This window comes from Betta splendens, chromosome 17 (genome assembly GCF_900634795.4).
Source record: "Betta splendens chromosome 17, fBetSpl5.4, whole genome shotgun sequence".
Taxonomy (NCBI): domain Eukaryota; kingdom Metazoa; phylum Chordata; class Actinopteri; order Anabantiformes; family Osphronemidae; genus Betta; species Betta splendens.
The window spans coordinates 5,806,410-5,822,823 of record NC_040897.2 but is presented as its reverse complement, the minus strand read 5'-3'; the positions used below and the strand labels follow the sequence as shown (position 1 = coordinate 5,822,823).

Genomic DNA, 16,414 nt, shown 5'->3' with positions numbered 1-16,414 from the left:
TATTCGAGTTTCATAAAGAAACAGGAATATATTTTTTATAAATATTTTTTATAATTCAGGCAGTATAAGAACGTCTTAATGGTCTTTTTACAATATGGCGCCTGTTTTCCGCGTCATGAATGGAGCTTGAGCAAAAATAAAATACATAAAAACAGTCGTTTATCAAGAGCTTTGTAGCACAGTAGATTCCACAATAAAAACAAACGCAAATGAAACGTGTTACCGTCTTAAAATAATGCAGGACTGAAAATAGGTCACGACAGCTTTACAGAAACACAAACAACATTGGCGTTCGCATGACGCTAGGTAACTGGCAAATGTAGTTTTCTAAATTATCTCTGAGCTAAGTTGTTCAACAGATCTGTTACACAAATGAACATATTTTTGTTGCTTAATTGACAATTAAATAAACCAAGGAATTTCATAAATAAAAAGGTATATTTCCTAATGTTTTGCCTAAAGACACATAATGTTTACAGTGCTATAATGGACTACAAATACCACAGAGCCCAGGGCGCCTTTGGCTGTTTTCAGGGGACTCCTTCTTTGCCCAGTCTTCTGTTGGGGCGTTATCAACTAACTAGATTTCTGTCCATTATCCGGAGGTTTTGTGTGGTCGCATTTCAGAGCAGTTGTGTTTTTCTTTCTACTTTGGCTTCCACTGGGAGTTAGAAACTATTGGCTGTACAGTCCGACGGCTTTAGTGAGTCGGTGAGGTAGAGCTAGTTAGCTAGCTTACATCGGTTAGCAGCTACCAGAAGATTTACGGCTTATATCCGTGGCTACGCTGCCAGGTAGATCAAATAGAACCGAAGGTGCTGCTCAGCCACAATGGTTTGGTCAGTCCAACACTTTCTGGTGATTGACATTGGTAAATAATGTGTTATTTGTGAGGAAGTCAACACAACCTTTGTTTGGATTGTGCGCAGCTTGGCAGGTTTGGCCCGTTTCATTGTCCGTAAGCGTAACAAAAAGCCGAGGTTGTGTCTTTTTGTGTAGATAGGTTGTTTGGCTATTAAGGTTAACTCAGCCCTGGCCGTGTAAACAAAGCCGTTAGCTGTCCGCTGCAGATAATCTTCCGAGGTACCCGGTTCAGGATGGCGCAGCACGACCCCTCTCATGTAGCCAGTTCACAGAAGGCGCTCATGCTGGAAATGAAGAGCCTTCAAGAAGAGCCGGTGGAGGGATTCAAAATAACACTCGTGGACGAAGCTGACCTGTATAACTGGGAAGTGGCCATCTTTGGACCCCCAAATACGCACTATGAAGGAGGCTATTTTAAGGTAAGAACTGAATAGAACACACGTTTGTTCTTCACCAAGGTGGAAAATTGTCTGGGAGTCCTCTCGGAGTTCAGCAGGTATGAAGGCTTTAAAAGTTGAAACAGCAAACAAAAGAACACTGGGTAAGTGCAGATGAATGTCACCGTTAATATTATTGCTATATTTATCAAATTTACTCCTCAAACCTGACAAACCGAGGATAATACACAGAGCTTTTATCCTCACCCTCTGTTCCCCAGCTGGCTCTAGTGATTAGTGTCCAGGTTCTCATGCTGTGATAACTTCTGTAAAATTGGACATCTTGCTTTAAAAAACAAATCTTTAGTTTGAGCACATTGCAGACATCCTGCTTGTCATTAGCAGAAATGCACTTTAAACGAGCAAGTCTGATGGTGAAACTCATGTCGCAGTTATACAATGTAAATGTTTGTTCTGGTTCCTAGGCCCGGATCAAGTTTCCTATAGACTATCCATACTCTCCACCCGCCTTCCGGTTTCTCACCAAGATGTGGCACCCCAACATATATGAGGTATCTCTAGTTCTTTGTCTGGGGGCTCTATTTCTCCATGTTGATGACATATCCCAAAGTGAAACAAACTGATTTCTTCCTGTTTTTCATTTTTTTAGAATGGAGATGTGTGTATTTCTATATTGCATCCTCCAGTGGATGACCCACAGAGTGGAGAGCTGCCTTCAGAAAGATGGAATCCCACACAGAATGTCCGGTGAGCAGTCTTTCTTGTTATCTGCCCTTTGTTGGATACTTTTGTCTCTTTCACAATAGTTAACCTGACTCCTACTCCTTAATAATTGACCTGACTTACACCACTATCGCATGGCATTTGTCTTCAGTGGATTGTGTTCAGTACTAACACTACACTCGTATTTGAGAATTCAGTGCATCAGATAAATGCGGTCTGTAATTTGGCAGATCTGTCAATAGCTTTGTCCCTCGTCCTGGTTGTGGATTCTTTGTGCAGCTGCGTAATGTACAGTTATTACACCTAAATACCAAAAGTATTCTATTGATAAGTGAAAAATGTTTAGTGTTAATCACATCTATCTACTCAGCCTTCTGAGTCTTGTAAAATCACTCTTGTGTGTAGTAATACAGCCCCACCCTCCCTTTTTAGTAGTTTCACCTGTAAGTTTGTTTTACAACAAAAGTATAATCTTGAACAAAGTGTAAGTCAAGTGTTGCCGAACATGTCAGATGATGGTGGTGTGATGGAGGATGGGGTAATTATGCATCTTTCTGCTTCTGACACCAGAACCAGATAGTCATAAGTGGTTAGGACAGGAATAGTTGGTGGAAAAGAAGCAGCTCAGGGAGCTTTAAGAACCAGGTATTCACTCCCCTTAACGCAACTCCCCTAAATCCTCACCGGTGCAGCCAAGAGGTTTAACTTAAGGGTTTCTAGCTTGTGTGGCTGAGAGGACAGAGACTTGGGTCCTTAGAGGCACTATAAATTTCATCTTTCATCATCTTCAGTTTATTCTATTTAGTTTATTCTATTATTATATGTTATATGGAATCTTTTTTAAAGGAAATGTTTCTAGTGTTTTTGCCATATAAACACATTATACAGTTAACCTTCCCAAAAAAACTACAGTTAATAATCAGTAATAATAAAGGTAAAAATAATTGTAAAAAGTACCTTTTTAATAAAAACAGATGTGGGGGACTGGTAGATTTTTTTTATTTTTTTTTTAATAAAAGGATGCAAAAATGTGGTGAATATTTTGTGGTGCTGTGTTGGGTGACTCTGTCTTGCTGCTCACGTGTTTACCATCAGGACCATTTTGCTCAGTGTGATCTCGCTGCTGAATGAACCCAACACCTTTTCTCCTGCTAATGTTGACGCTTCCGTCATGTACCGTAAATGGAGGGACAGCAAGGGCAAGGACCGGGAGTATGTGGAGATCATCAGGTAAAACATGACAGCAGCATCATTCACAATACAAGACTAAGACTTCGTGTGACCCGTGCTGGGCCAAAGCAGTTCACTGCACATTTGTTGTCACTTTCAGGAAACAAGTTTTAGCCACCAAGGCAGAAGCCGAGCGAGACGGTGTGAAAGTTCCTACCACACTGGCCGAATACTGCGTCCGCACACGTGCCCCAGCCCCAGATGAGGGCTCTGACCTCTTCTATGACTATTACTATGACGACGACGACATGGAGGGAGGGGATGGCGACTGCTGCTATGATGAGGATGACTCGGGCAATGAGGAGTCATGACATGCTTTATGGCAGCACCCCACCCCCCTAGCTGACACATGCTAGCCCCTTTTTTCTGCCCGGGTTGCCAGAAATTTTAGGTCTACAACTAACTAAAGGTTCGAAGATTCCCACCTTTAAACCCGTGAAAAGAGCAGTGTATTCCTTGTTCCTCTGAATGTCTATTTTCAGAGGTTAAAATCAATTCAACATTATGGAAAGGTCCAATCTGGTATGATTTGCACCAGCACAAATATCAACAGTTTCTTTACATTCTCCATTATCACATAAGACCTGCTTAGTTTGTATGCATTGTTCAGTCCCTCTTTCAGTAAAAGGCGTTGCAGGATTAAACCACTGTCAACAACAGCGACATTTGCACTGGTGCAAATGCTTCCAAACTTCTCTCAGCCTTTCTCTTGCATATCTTTATTTCCTTAATTGTAACTGGGCGTTGCTCAGAAGCAGTTGGTCATTGAGACTGACACACAGTTGAGGATTTTAAGCTGTTTTCTTGCAAATGCATCGAATCTGACATTTTCAAGTTTCACAGTCTGTCTTGAGTCAAACAGGACAGGACTTGTTACAGGACTGTGTTTTCTTGTGCATGCCAGAACATCTCTGGAAGCTTTTTTGTCTCTCTCTGGTGGACTCTTTACCTGAATCATGATCCATTTTCAGCTCAGTGATCAGACTTTTGATGACAAAGGACTGAATGGAGTCACCGGGTCAAAATCCCCATGTGAACATTTTTTTGCTAACATGAAATTGATCTGTGCTGTGTTTCTGGTTGCTGTTTGGTGTGTTTCTCTGTCATTGAGTGTAGGGGTAGATTATTTGAAGTAGCTGAGACTTAAGAGTTGTGTAGGATGACAATGTTTTTCAGGGGGCAGAACTAATTACTGGTAAGTATTCTATTTCTCCTCAGGTTTGTTCTCTGAGCAACCTACTGGAGCCAAAGACCTAAAACAGTGTAAAGGAAAGCCCAAATATTGTGATTCTGTCTTTGCAAGCGCTGTTATTTTAGTTTCCCTCTTCTGTTAGACATGCTTGCTGTCTTTGCTTGAGAATGATTTATGAAATGAGATTATTACGTTTTGCTTTTTTTTTTTTCTTTTAGTAATAGTATCTGTCACAAGATGTTCTTGCATATCAGTCTTGTTTATTACGTTTTCCAGCTCTGAAAGTGAAGGTCACCATGTTTTGTTTTATATTCTTTGTGTTTGAGACTGGACAGGTTTTGATAATATTTTGAGAGTATGGGTGTCCCCTGTGTATTTTTTGCATTAGCAATATTGATGGTTTCATTAACTTAAATTGGGACTTCATATTGAAATTCTCAGGATAATGAGTTACACATGACAAAACAAATAAGACTAGCAACTATTCTCCTCCTTTTAATGGTCTTCAGTGTTGGTTTACAGCCTCAGCCGGAACCGTACCTGATATGCACATGTAGCTGTATGGATGATTACCATATTGTTTTATTCACCCGAGCTTCTTCTTTATTTTCAGCTATTTAAAATTGAAAAATAAAGATTTATTGAAAGAAATGTGGTCCCAAAGTATCTGCACATTAAAGTTCTGCTCATTATGTGAGGGAGAAATGGGAGAACATTTTTAGAAGTTTTCAAGTGCTTTAAATGATCATTATATTATTTCATTTACTACATTAGAAATATTTGTAAGTGTACTATATCGATGCCTAATTTGTTTGTCAAGGACGTGCATTTTAATTAAATACGAACAGATTTATTATTTTAAGAACTAGGACTTTTCTGGGCACCGTCACATTCATTTGTTGGTTTATAGTCAATAAAACGAAGCATTTGGTCAACTAAAACGACGCAGGTACTGAAGGAAGCATTGCGATGTTCCCACCGGTGTAAATGCAACATGCTGTGTCGCTTAATGATGACATCACCAAACACTTAAAATCCACCTGGGAACCCGTCTGGGAGACGAGCGGGGCAGCTTCACAACACAAACAATAAAGATACGACACCAGCAGCAGTCATGTCCGTGAATTACGCTGCTGGACTCTCACCGTACGCAAACAAAGGCGTCTGCGGACTTCCCGAGGTAAAATGTAGCCAATTAGCGCTGTGAACATATAACGTTAGCTAGTAGGTTAGCCGGGGAGACGCGGTTGTAATTGGATGTGAACGATGTAATTCAGTGAGTGGGTAAAATTTGTTTCCTGTCTTCGTCTGACGCTGCTACAATCATTAGCTAAAACAGCATCTTAATTGAAGTAGGATGAGCTAATCTTGCTTTTCAGCTTCTGCTGGACTCACCTGATCCAGGTGATCAGCAGTGTGTGGGGCGGAAAACAAAGCGGCCTTGGAGAGTGTTCAGGGATTATGAATGCGGCAGTAAAGCCCAGTGGTTGACCAAACAAGCACCCTATCGTAAAGCCCCTCAACAAATTTACAGCTGGCTGTATTTTCTTGTCCTGCAGGTGTTTGATAGTCCTGAGGAACTGAAGGTGAAGGTGGAGACTCTCGCTCAGTTGATAAAAGAATCCCAGTACTTGGTTGTCCACTCTGGAGCTGGAATCAGCACCTCAGCAGGCATTCCTGACTTCAGGTGAGGCACAAAGTCACTACACCATCTTTTTTGTTTCTAGTATCACTCCTTTCTCATTATAAGATCCCTTTGGTTTACCATTGACCTATAGTACATTTATAGGAAATTATGTTTTATATACTGTACAGTATAGAAGTGACAAGAGAGTCACATTTTCTGTTCTGAAAAAGCTGTGGCTAAAATAAAAGAACAAATTATAAATACATATAGGCTATTATAATATTTATGCTGTTTTAAATTTTGAAGGTCTAGTGAGTGAGACTCTTCCATTGTTTTTAATATATAACACAAGAAAAAATCACATTTTTCTGTTGCAGTAGCACTTTTTGAGCAGGTGAGGGTGGTACTTTACAAATCTGTCTCCTTCACATTTGTAGATGCCCGACACAGCTTGACTTGCATTGAAATAAATCATGACTCCTATCGTTTTTTTTCTCATACAACATCCTTGATTATTCTGTAAAAACATGTTTCCTCACATAACAGAACTGTAAATTATAAAATAGAGACTTTATTATTTTATTTTTTTTAATTATTCAATGCAACATTGATTAAATCACCAGTTCTTCCGGTGTGAATGACGGATACACATTCTTGGATGTTTTAGCCTCAAATCTTGACAAATTAATAATTGATGGGTCTGCCTGTCAATCAGGCAGAGCTGACCTTGGATGGCAATACCATTAAAACACAGCATGTACATATCAGAAACACTCAGACTAACAGACACACGAGAAAGAGAATCAGCCCCACTGGTTAAAAATATGAACACCATGATGTGAGTTCACCAGTTTTACAGTTGCTCCATGGCTGACATTTCCTGCGGCCGTGCAAATATGGATGTAATGAAGTACATACTTGTGCCTCTGCTCAAGCTCATATCCCCTTAGTGTTTTTTACAGAGCATCGAATCATATTAGTCATGAGTCAGGGCTGTTCTGGTTTAAACACAGACTGCTGCTGCTGTATGAAAGGTTGCCAGTGTTCACCCTCATCTGATGCATAAGTTACGGATCCACAGAACAACCTCAACCCCCCCTGCATCTGTATGTTGTAGGGGTCCAAAGGGTGTGTGGACACTAGAAGAAAAGGGTGAGCTCCCCCACTTTGACATCACATTTGAAGATGCCCGACCCAGCTTGACTCACATGGCTGTTCTGGGCCTGCAGAGGGCTGGATACCTGAAGTACCTCATCAGCCAGAATGTGGACGGGCTGCATGTCCGGTCGGGCTTCCCCAGGTACCTCCCCCCGAGTCTCCTAATCAAAGCATGTTTGTTATCATTTGTTTTCCTAGAAATCTTCTTTTTTTTTTTTTTTTTTTTTTTGTTTTGTACGTCTATCATCTATCGCAGTTTAAGAGATAACATCGTACAGAGATAAAACCCTGCGAGAGGAGCATGAAGGCTTATTTAAAAGGAGATGTTCCCAGCTCAACGTGTTCAGGGGAAAGGACAGAGCTTTACTTTTGTTGTGTGAGGAAACTTGGTTTGCTTTACAAACATTTACTCCTCCTTGTTAATTATGTGCGATAACCAAACTTTATGCCGGTTTGCTGCTAGTTGGGTCGTGACTCATTGTTGTGAATTTAAAGCTGCTGCTTTGTGATAATGGTGCCAGAAATGAGTCATTCTCTAAACATTGCTCAAACAAAGCTCAGTATGATGGAAGGTATGTGGTCTCACACTGGAATATTCAATCATGTTGGACTCACCCAAGGCCAAGAATCCAATTTTTCATTTGGACCATACGTCCAGCGCATATTGGAATACATGCTTTCCCTGGAAGCCATTTCTCTGCTCCCCTCCTCCGTCGCTTCCTTTTTTTGGCCAAAGAGTGAAGTGGTAATTCTCAGAGGAAATCATTGATAGTAGCAAAATAAACAGTTTGTTGCTAATGGACATAGGTGCCGGGTGGAATACAGAGAGTGTTTATATGGGTGTTCAGAATATTGATGAGAGTGCGAGTTGCAAAGAATAACTGAGGAAAAAGTTCTGTGGTCAAACTCTGACATTGACTTTGCAGATGGTATATATCTTTGTAGTGATCTTTTTGCTATCTTACTCTATTAGGGATCTGTTATCAGAGCTTCACGGAAACATGTTTGTGGAGGAGTGTGAGAAGTGTGGCAGGTATGTTTCTACACACACACACAGACACACACACACATGAGAAGATTGTTAGCACCTAAACAATAATGTGTTTATGTTGTGATGCTGAGACCCTTTGTTCTGCAGGCAGTACGTCAGAGAAAAGGTGATTGGCGTAATGGGTCTGAAACCAACAGGCCGCTACTGTGACTTTGTTCGCTCCAGAGGACTCAGAGCTTGCAGGTAACACAGTCATGTTCTAACTACAAGCATCAATGCATCATGAGTGCTACTAGTGTAGTTGTATGTTCTTTCCTACGACAGAGGGAAGCTGATGAGCACCATACTGGACTGGGAGGATTCTCTTCCGGACAGAGACCTGAATAAAGCAGATAACGCCAGCAGGTGATTCACACTAACCTGCAACATGCTCCGTGTTTCTGTTTACATCCATTTGTAATTTTTAATGTTCAGTGTAAGGACCCTGACATACAAATAACCCGTCATTAAAACGCATTTACAGGTTTTCTCTATACATCAGTGTGTTGTTGTGTCCATTTAGTTCTTCTGTCACTCGTTAATGCTTTACCTTTTATTGCGTGTCTACAGAACAGCGACCTCAATTAGATGGAACACATATTAGAGATTTACAGAGTTCGTTGTGGAATTAATAGTTGCAGTGCTATCTTGTCCCCACCGGAACCGGGCCCTTCTTTGTCTGAACGGTTAAATGAGAATGTCAAAAGCAGACACTGCTGTTGTTTGTGTTTTTATGCTCTTTCTTCACTGTTGCACACAGACAAGCAGACCTGGCTCTGACGCTCGGCACGTCTTTGCAGATTAAACCCAGCGCAGACCTTCCCCTCCTAACAAAGCGCAAAGGAGGCAAAGTGGTTATTGTCAACCTGCAGCCTACCAAATATGTAAGTGAGAAACATGCGTCTTATGGATCGCTGTTCACGACTCGTATTTAAGTCATGCATCTGTCTGCCATGTTCAGGTTTACTCTTCAACAGGTGTCGTTCTTGGTCTTGCAGGATAAACACGCCTACCTGTGTATCCGTGCCTACGTGGACGAGGTAATGAAACAGCTCATGGAGTTGCTGGGGCTGGATGTCCCAAAGTGGGAGGGTCCGACTGTGTGCGAGAGCGCCACAGCGCTGGAGACCAGCGCTGACGTTAAACCGGAACATAAACCGGCGAAGGAGGAGCTGAGGAGGGACGTTTTTAAGGAGGAGAGGAAGCGAGAAGCGCAGGATGACAGCGTTCAGGAGGAGAGCGTGTCAGTAAAGCGGGAGAGAGGAGACTCCCCTGTTGACATGAATGAGGAGAAATAGCCTCAGGGGTCCTTTTTTTTTTTATACTCCTAAAACAAACCCGTCCAAAAACCAAACTTTACAACCAAGGTTGTTTCCATCAGCACTGGCCGGGGAGAAGACTGGTTACGTTGATGCCCCATTTCTTACACTCCTTACAGCAATGACTGATTCAGCTGAAGAACAGACAGATGCTACAGGTGTACATGAGGTGAATCAATTGAGAATGTACCAATGTATGGACGTGGTGAGGCCCAACTGATCCAACGTTTTACTTTAATTCACTGGGAAAACCAGACAAGTCAAGACAAAATCTGGAGCACGGAGTTATAAATAAAGCAGTTAATAAGATGCTTAATGCTACTTTACTTTTAATGGAAGCCTTATTTATAACTCCGTGCACCAGATCTCATTCTTACAGGTCATTTCCTTACAGAACCTTTAGTTTAATACTTAGTAGGTGTGATTATAAAGTGACCTATTTTCTTTTTATAGTGTTACCTAAATAATTAGGTTTTTCTTTTTCTTTGTCTCTGGCATCGTTGTGCTGGTCTGACAATAGATGCCTCACCTGCTCTAACTACTCCACATTCACAGTTTCCAGCGAAAAATTTCTATCTCAGGAATAAATGGACTTCAAAATATGTTAGTGTGTAGTTTTTGGCACCGATGTGACAATAAACGCCAAACATTCCTGTCATTACCCCTGGCGCTCTCACTGTGAATCGCCTGCAGACAAATGGAGGCACGTGTGTGTTTTTTCCAGTTAACGATCCATTCTTTTGTGTGTGTGTGTGTGTGTGTGTGTGTGCGCGCGGTAGACAGACGTGAGGTCATCGGCAGCGTGTGCTGGTGGTTTGAAAAAGTGGCGTGCGTCAGACCCAGTTTCTGTCAAAGATGAGCGTCCGTGGGCAGAAAAGCGACGACGATGATGAGCCTTGGTTCACGCGTCGAGCACAGAGGCCGCGATGACGAGCGCGACCTCTGTTCTCGAGCACCGAGCCCCGGCTTCGGTTTAGTGGGTTGACGTCCACATTAACTGATCTATTGTAGCAAATAATGTGAGACTGAGTGAAGTGCTTCTAATTTGGACGATCATGTATCAGCAGCTGCGGCTCCAACGCATGCAGAGAGGCTCGAGTGCGTGTAGCATGAATGGGTCCTTCATCATCGCCTCCATCTTCTAAATATGTTACTGTCCCAGCGCATCATTCAAAGCTTTACCCTCATCTAAGTCAAGATTTAGAATTGAAGTAACAGCTGGCTTCAAACTTTGCTTTTGTCAAAGACTCCTCCGTTGCAGCAGCTTCACATTTCTAGACTATCGATGTGACTTTGTGAACCCTTCTTGGATGCGTTCTGAAGGCAGAGCTCCAGCCGACCGTTCTGACCTAAAGCAGCTGGCTTCGGTTTGGAGCTGAGCCTTTGATCACGGAGTCTGCGTCCAAGATGATGATCTTTGTGATCTGAACACCTCAAACGTAGAAATGTTTGCCCGAAACACTCTCTTCCCCGTGTTTCTGTTCTTCTGCCCATTATTTTCTTTTTTTAATGGCCCTTCTGAGTTATGGATTTTTCTTCTTTCGCCGTCGTTTGTAGATTGCCTCCGCGCTGACGTCTTTTGTGGACACTCTCTAATGAAGGTGCTGGTTGAGAATTTGTGAAGGCGTCAAACAATTTTGGCATTTTCTTTCGTCGCGTGTCGGGGCTCGGTGCCCATCTTTGTGCTGTTGGAAGAAGGAGAAAGACTCGCTTTCCAACCTGCTGCTACCCTTAAGCGACCTTCACTTCTCAGAGGAAGAAGAAATGATGATCAAGAAGAAGTTGTTGTTGTTGTTCTTCTTCTTCTGGCCTTAATTGAACCCACAGGTGCTGAAGCCACACATGTTTAACTAGTCTGGAGCAGCTAAAGCCTCAGTCATCAGCAAGCGCAGCGTGTTGCTATAACCTCAGACTAACGTTTGCTCATAAGCTTCTGTGGAGCTTCTTATTTTCACAGTCTTTTTCCAGCTATATAAACGGTGTTTCACATAGTTAAAACATAATTTCATATTTTTAAGTAAACTTGTGTGGATTTTCACATGCTCATTTATTCATCGGGTCAGTTAACACAAATGGAAAAGGGAGAAATAGTCCACAGCCATTCACTCAAAGTAAGATGAGGACAAGGCGGTCTCGGGCTCCATCTTTGTAGAGACAGATGCTTTTTACTGCTGCTTCTGCTCCCAATCCCAGCAAGACTCCTTTTTTAGATGGTTTTATAGCTCATGGAACACATGGATGGCAGCAGGAGCTTCAGTTGCACTGACCAGGAAACTTTTAAGTGGGAGGAAATAGACCCTAGAGGGTCAGACCAACCTAAAAGACGTGTGGGATGGCTGTGACGAGGTGATTAAAGACACGGGTGGAGGTTTATCGGGATTTCAGAGTTGGAGCCATCATGCTCCAAAGCCTCGTTCTAGTTAGTGATCTGAATTTTGAAAAAATCCGCAGTAACTTGAATGGAAAGCAAAATGTTTCAAACGCGGCTGTCGCTGCTCCAGGTGTGGAGTATTTAATTTCGCTTTGGCCATTCATCTTTTACATTTTCACTTTCCTGAAGGAACGACGTGTTTTGGGACACGTTTTAATGAGGATGAATCACGTCTCTCACCTGTAACGGCTGCGTTCCCGTTCATCATCGCAGTTGTTAATGAGGTTATTCTCCGGGGAGCGACGGCAGCACCGCGTGGACTCCAGCCCACGCTGAAACACTTCGCTCCACACCACATACGCTGACAGTTATTACCCAATTATTGGATTTACACTGAGCATAAAAGCAGCAGCAGCAGCATTTACCAGGCGTCAAATTATGAAACACTACTAGTGCTTGGAAGTAATTTATTGTGAGAATAATACGTCTTTATACTTGACAGACGTCTTGGAGCGTATTACTGATGAGCCACTAACACATGATTTCACAGCTGAGGAATGTTTCTGGACTAGTTTGGCAACAACTTCATGACATGAAGGAGCTTTCAGAATATATTTTGATCCGATACGTGTTCTCTGTGCAAACGAGTTCGCTGCCAGCTTCTGGAAGTCAGCATCCGAGCGCCTGGAGTCCAGAAGGTCTCTCTACCTGTAAGTCACGCGCAGAGATGACGTGCTGGTACCCGCTTTGAGCCACTCACACAGTCGTACATGGATGCGTGCGGGTGTCACGTGCTCGTGAGTGCTCTCTGCTCTAAAAGATGAGATGAGTCAGATGCTGCACTGAAACGGAAGTAGAAATGGATGCACTAGAGCTGCTCTGTCAGTTTTTTTTTAGAGTTGAATTCTGACGGGAGCTTATGTGAGAGTCTGGAGGAACAACAGCAGATGGCAGGAAATGCTATGGCTCCCAAGTCAGAAATGAGTTGTTCCAATTCACGAGCTTCTTTTGCGGAGCCTCCTACCTACAGAGCCTCGACCGTCCGTGACTGGATCGGAGACGCAATTAGGACCAGAGCAACACACAATGGACGCCTGGGAGCAGGTGAAGATGTTTATCCGTGTTCCGACTTTAAAGGTTGCAAAAGGGCAGGAACGTGGAGAAGCCTGTGCGCAGCTGACTCATCCACCTGCACAGCACCACGTCCCCGGGACGTCACCGGCCTCCAACGTCCTTTTTCTTTTATTTGGAGCCACAGAAGCGGACGATTCGCGGCGGCTTCTCGCTGGAATGAAGCGCGACAGACACGCGTGACGTGTCCCAGCGTCCCCTCGGGCCTGTGTGGGCAAGTTGGCAGGTTTTCATGAAAGTGCAGAGTAAAGCTAAAAGCCGGTGAAACACACTGAAAGGACAAAGATGACGCACGTGTCACGTCTCGTGCACTGTCTCACTGAAGGATCCGCTTTTTTGCCACAGACACCAGGAAAAAACTGATCGCAGCACAGAACAAGAAAAAATGTACAAATGTTTTGCACATTTTCATCAATACAATCATAATGAAGAAAACAGATGAAATGTCTCATTTACATAAGTTTTGGGATCCTTAATCCTCCTTTGACATTAATTACTGCAAGGCCCTGAATTTTCACAGCTGAGTCTCTATATGCTCTTTAGGTTTGTCCCGTCCTTCCTGCAGATCCTCTGAGGCTCCGTCGCGCTTGACAAGTGGCCAGTTTGGACTCCTCTGCAGATAATCAATAAGGTTTGTTCTGGGTTTTCACTGGGCCACTCAGAGACAATCAGAGACTTGTTCTGGAGCATTATTCTGGCTGATTGCTTTGGATCGGGGCCGTGCTCAAGGACGAGCCCCCTCCCCAGCATCAGCCTGTACCTCACGCACCCCGGAGCTGCTTGTCTCCTAGATCTGATTAAACGTCCTCCTCCCTGACGCCAGTCACATATTTATGTCTTTCTGGATCATACCCAGACTGGATGGGGCCTCCTGTACCCTTTTGCCCCTCAGAACCAGCGTGAGGACGCTTCGGATGGACCCAGACACTCTGAGCAGGAGCTCCTTGAGTCCGGCCCTGTACTCGTGTCGGATCAGGCAGTACAGCACCGGGTTGAGGCAGCTGTTGGCGTGAGCCAGACACACGGTGAGCGGGAAGGCGTAGGCCTGGGCGTTGTAGAATGCCTTGCTGAAGGGCACCAGGTCAAACTTGATCAGGACCCCCCACAGGGTGAGGGCCTGGTTGGGCAACCAGCATATGAAAAAGGACAAAACTACAACGGTGACGGAGCGCGTGACCTTGGAGCGGCGCCGGTGACGCCCCCTCTCGCACGCCGACCTCTCGCCGGCGTCCCCGCTCACGGCGCTGCCGACGACGCGTCGGCTCAGGATGAACCTCAGGAGGAGGAGGTAGCACGCGGAGATGACGATCAGGGGCACCACGAATCCCAGGAGCAGCTTCTGCGTCTGGTAGAGGCCCAGGAGCACCTGCGGGTCCCAGCTGCCCGAGTCGGAGTCGGAGAATCGCACCAGGCAGAGCTCGTCCTCCGCAGACACCTGTGAACAGAGGCCGCGTCAGAGGCCGCACCGCTCGGGTTCTGGAGCTTTAGAACAGCTGTAACGCACCATGTAACATAAATCATTCAAATGGTAGCTCCTTTTACCCCAGTGGGCCAGATTATCAGCTTGTTTATAAGGCAGAGCATCCTCACCAAAAGAAAAGTTGGACTTATTGACGTTACCATGGTAACCTCAGCATGTACCTGGACTGTGGTGGAATAAAAGGCATGAGGCAGCGTCGCCACCAGTGACACCACCCAGATGACCAGGCTGGCCCACTTGGCTCGAGCCGTGGCGATGCTGGGGCTGTCCATCCTCAGGGACGTGACCAGCGAGCGGTACCGGGCCGCGCTCATGGCCGTGAGGAAGAAGACGCTGGCGTACATGTTGAGGGTGGTCACCGAGCTCACTATCTTACACATGACGCGGCCGAAGGGCCAGCGGAAGTCCAGCACCGTGTCCACGGCCCAGAAGGGCAAGGTGAGCACGAACTGCAGGTCCGTCAGCGCCAGGCTCACGACGAAGCAGTCGATGGAGGAGTGCTGGTGGCCCCGGCGCCGGGAGCGGAGCAGGAACAGGGCCAGGAGGTTCCCCACGAGCCCCAGGACGCACACCAGCAGGTAGACCAGGGCGATGAGGACCCTCACCTGCCAGGAGACACGTCATCCATTCATTAGTTCACAGCAGTTAGTGTGTAAAACAGCAGCAGCACCGCTCAACTCACTGCCAGGTTGGCGCTGTCTCCGTGCAGCTCCAGGGACGACTCCTCGGTCAGGATGCGCAGCCAGCAGCTCAGCGACAGGTTGAACGCCGCTCCCGTGGCGCCGCCGACCAGGTCTCGTCCCCCGCAGACGCTCGCGGTGGTCGGGGGTCCGGACGTGCTGCCGTTGCTCTGCATGGCTCCGCAGAGGCGACCGGGCGTTTCAAAGCGAAGCCAAGTTCCACGCGGCGCGCGCGGCGGTGGAGCCGGGAGTCCTCATCGTCCTGGAGCCCGTTGGGAGGTCGGAGGGAGATCCGAGTGACTTAAAGCGTCTCTACTTGCATTTTAGTGTGTCATAAACGAGAAATGAACAAGACAGAGGCGGTTAGTCCGTGGCGACCTACTTTGGAGTGTTGATCCACAGTTCCGAGGACTCAGCCTCCTCCGTGCTCACTGATGCTGCTGTCAGCGTGCTCGGACTGAGCGCTTTTATAGTCGCACCGCCTCTTCCCCACCGCTAGGCGGCGCAGGAACAGGTGAGCGTCAGCCTGGAGCGGATTCTATCATGCTGTCAAACATTTAGTGTGTCGGTTTGTATTCTTGTTGACATTGGGTTATTGTTTTTTTTTTTTTGTTCAGATGTCATATCACAATATCACAAGTTCTTTTCGTTCTTTTCTATTCCTGCGTATTATATGAAGCTAAAATGCACAAGGAGGCATTGTGGGAAATGTTTTAGGTGTTTAGTGCTTGAAAATGGTCCACAAAAAAAATCAGAGATTCTGTGGTGAGAGCTAGGAGAGACAAAAGCGTGTGTAAAATGGGTCTATGTGAAATCAGTGCAATTACAGTTTATTTTTTATTTCATGGATTTTAAAGTACTGGAATGGACAGATGCTCAGACGCGTCTGGTTGCACCGATAAAGTTGGTTGTTTACATTCTGCACATCCCTTAAAAAGAAAGAAGTGTCGTCCTCTTTCTCCGTTTTCTTTAATAGACAAATCATGAACGTGAGACACATGGTCAAGGTAATAATCATTAATAACCACATAAAGAGTGTCCTGCAGTGATTGACATGCTCCCAAAAGATGAGATGTAGAGTGAGTTTTCCACTTTCCTGGGGGTGCTGCTTCATTATTTGTCTGCAGTTGTTAATGCAGGATTCAATATTCTTCTATAAAGTTGAGTGTCTGGCTTCCATCGTCCTCTTGCGGCCTCCTTCCGTCCGCCCT

At 44.8% G+C, this 16,414-nt stretch overlaps 3 protein-coding genes across 3 annotated transcripts; 2 read left to right on the top strand and 1 right to left on the bottom strand.

Annotated features, from left to right (window-relative positions):
- The first annotated feature begins 510 nt into the window (after positions 1 to 510).
- On the top strand, positions 511 to 5,058 carry LOC114843927 (ubiquitin-conjugating enzyme E2 R1-like). Its single transcript, XM_029130776.3, has 5 exons — positions 511 to 1,283; positions 1,727 to 1,813; positions 1,912 to 2,009; positions 3,081 to 3,215; positions 3,316 to 5,058. The coding sequence occupies exons 1-5, from the start codon at positions 1,098 to 1,100 to the stop codon at positions 3,524 to 3,526; spliced, it is 717 nt and encodes a 238-aa protein (XP_028986609.1). The 5' UTR covers positions 511 to 1,097; the 3' UTR covers positions 3,527 to 5,058.
- Positions 5,059 to 5,415: 357 nt separating this feature from the next.
- On the top strand, positions 5,416 to 10,143 carry sirt6 (sirtuin 6). Its single transcript, XM_029130775.3, has 8 exons — positions 5,416 to 5,587; positions 5,967 to 6,094; positions 7,152 to 7,334; positions 8,166 to 8,225; positions 8,331 to 8,426; positions 8,508 to 8,588; positions 8,983 to 9,106; positions 9,221 to 10,143. The coding sequence occupies exons 1-8, from the start codon at positions 5,522 to 5,524 to the stop codon at positions 9,518 to 9,520; spliced, it is 1,038 nt and encodes a 345-aa protein (XP_028986608.1). The 5' UTR covers positions 5,416 to 5,521; the 3' UTR covers positions 9,521 to 10,143.
- A 2,222-nt stretch (positions 10,144 to 12,365) lies between these two features.
- Positions 12,366 to 15,686, bottom strand: LOC114844567 (relaxin-3 receptor 1-like). The gene is made up of 4 exons (XM_029132040.2): positions 15,586 to 15,686; positions 15,206 to 15,465; positions 14,685 to 15,128; positions 12,366 to 14,478 (listed from the first exon to the last, which is right to left on the bottom strand). The coding sequence occupies exons 2-4, from the start codon at positions 15,377 to 15,379 to the stop codon at positions 13,867 to 13,869; spliced, it is 1,230 nt and encodes a 409-aa protein (XP_028987873.1). The 5' UTR covers positions 15,380 to 15,465; positions 15,586 to 15,686; the 3' UTR covers positions 12,366 to 13,866.
- Between the last annotated feature and the right edge of the window lie 728 nt (positions 15,687 to 16,414).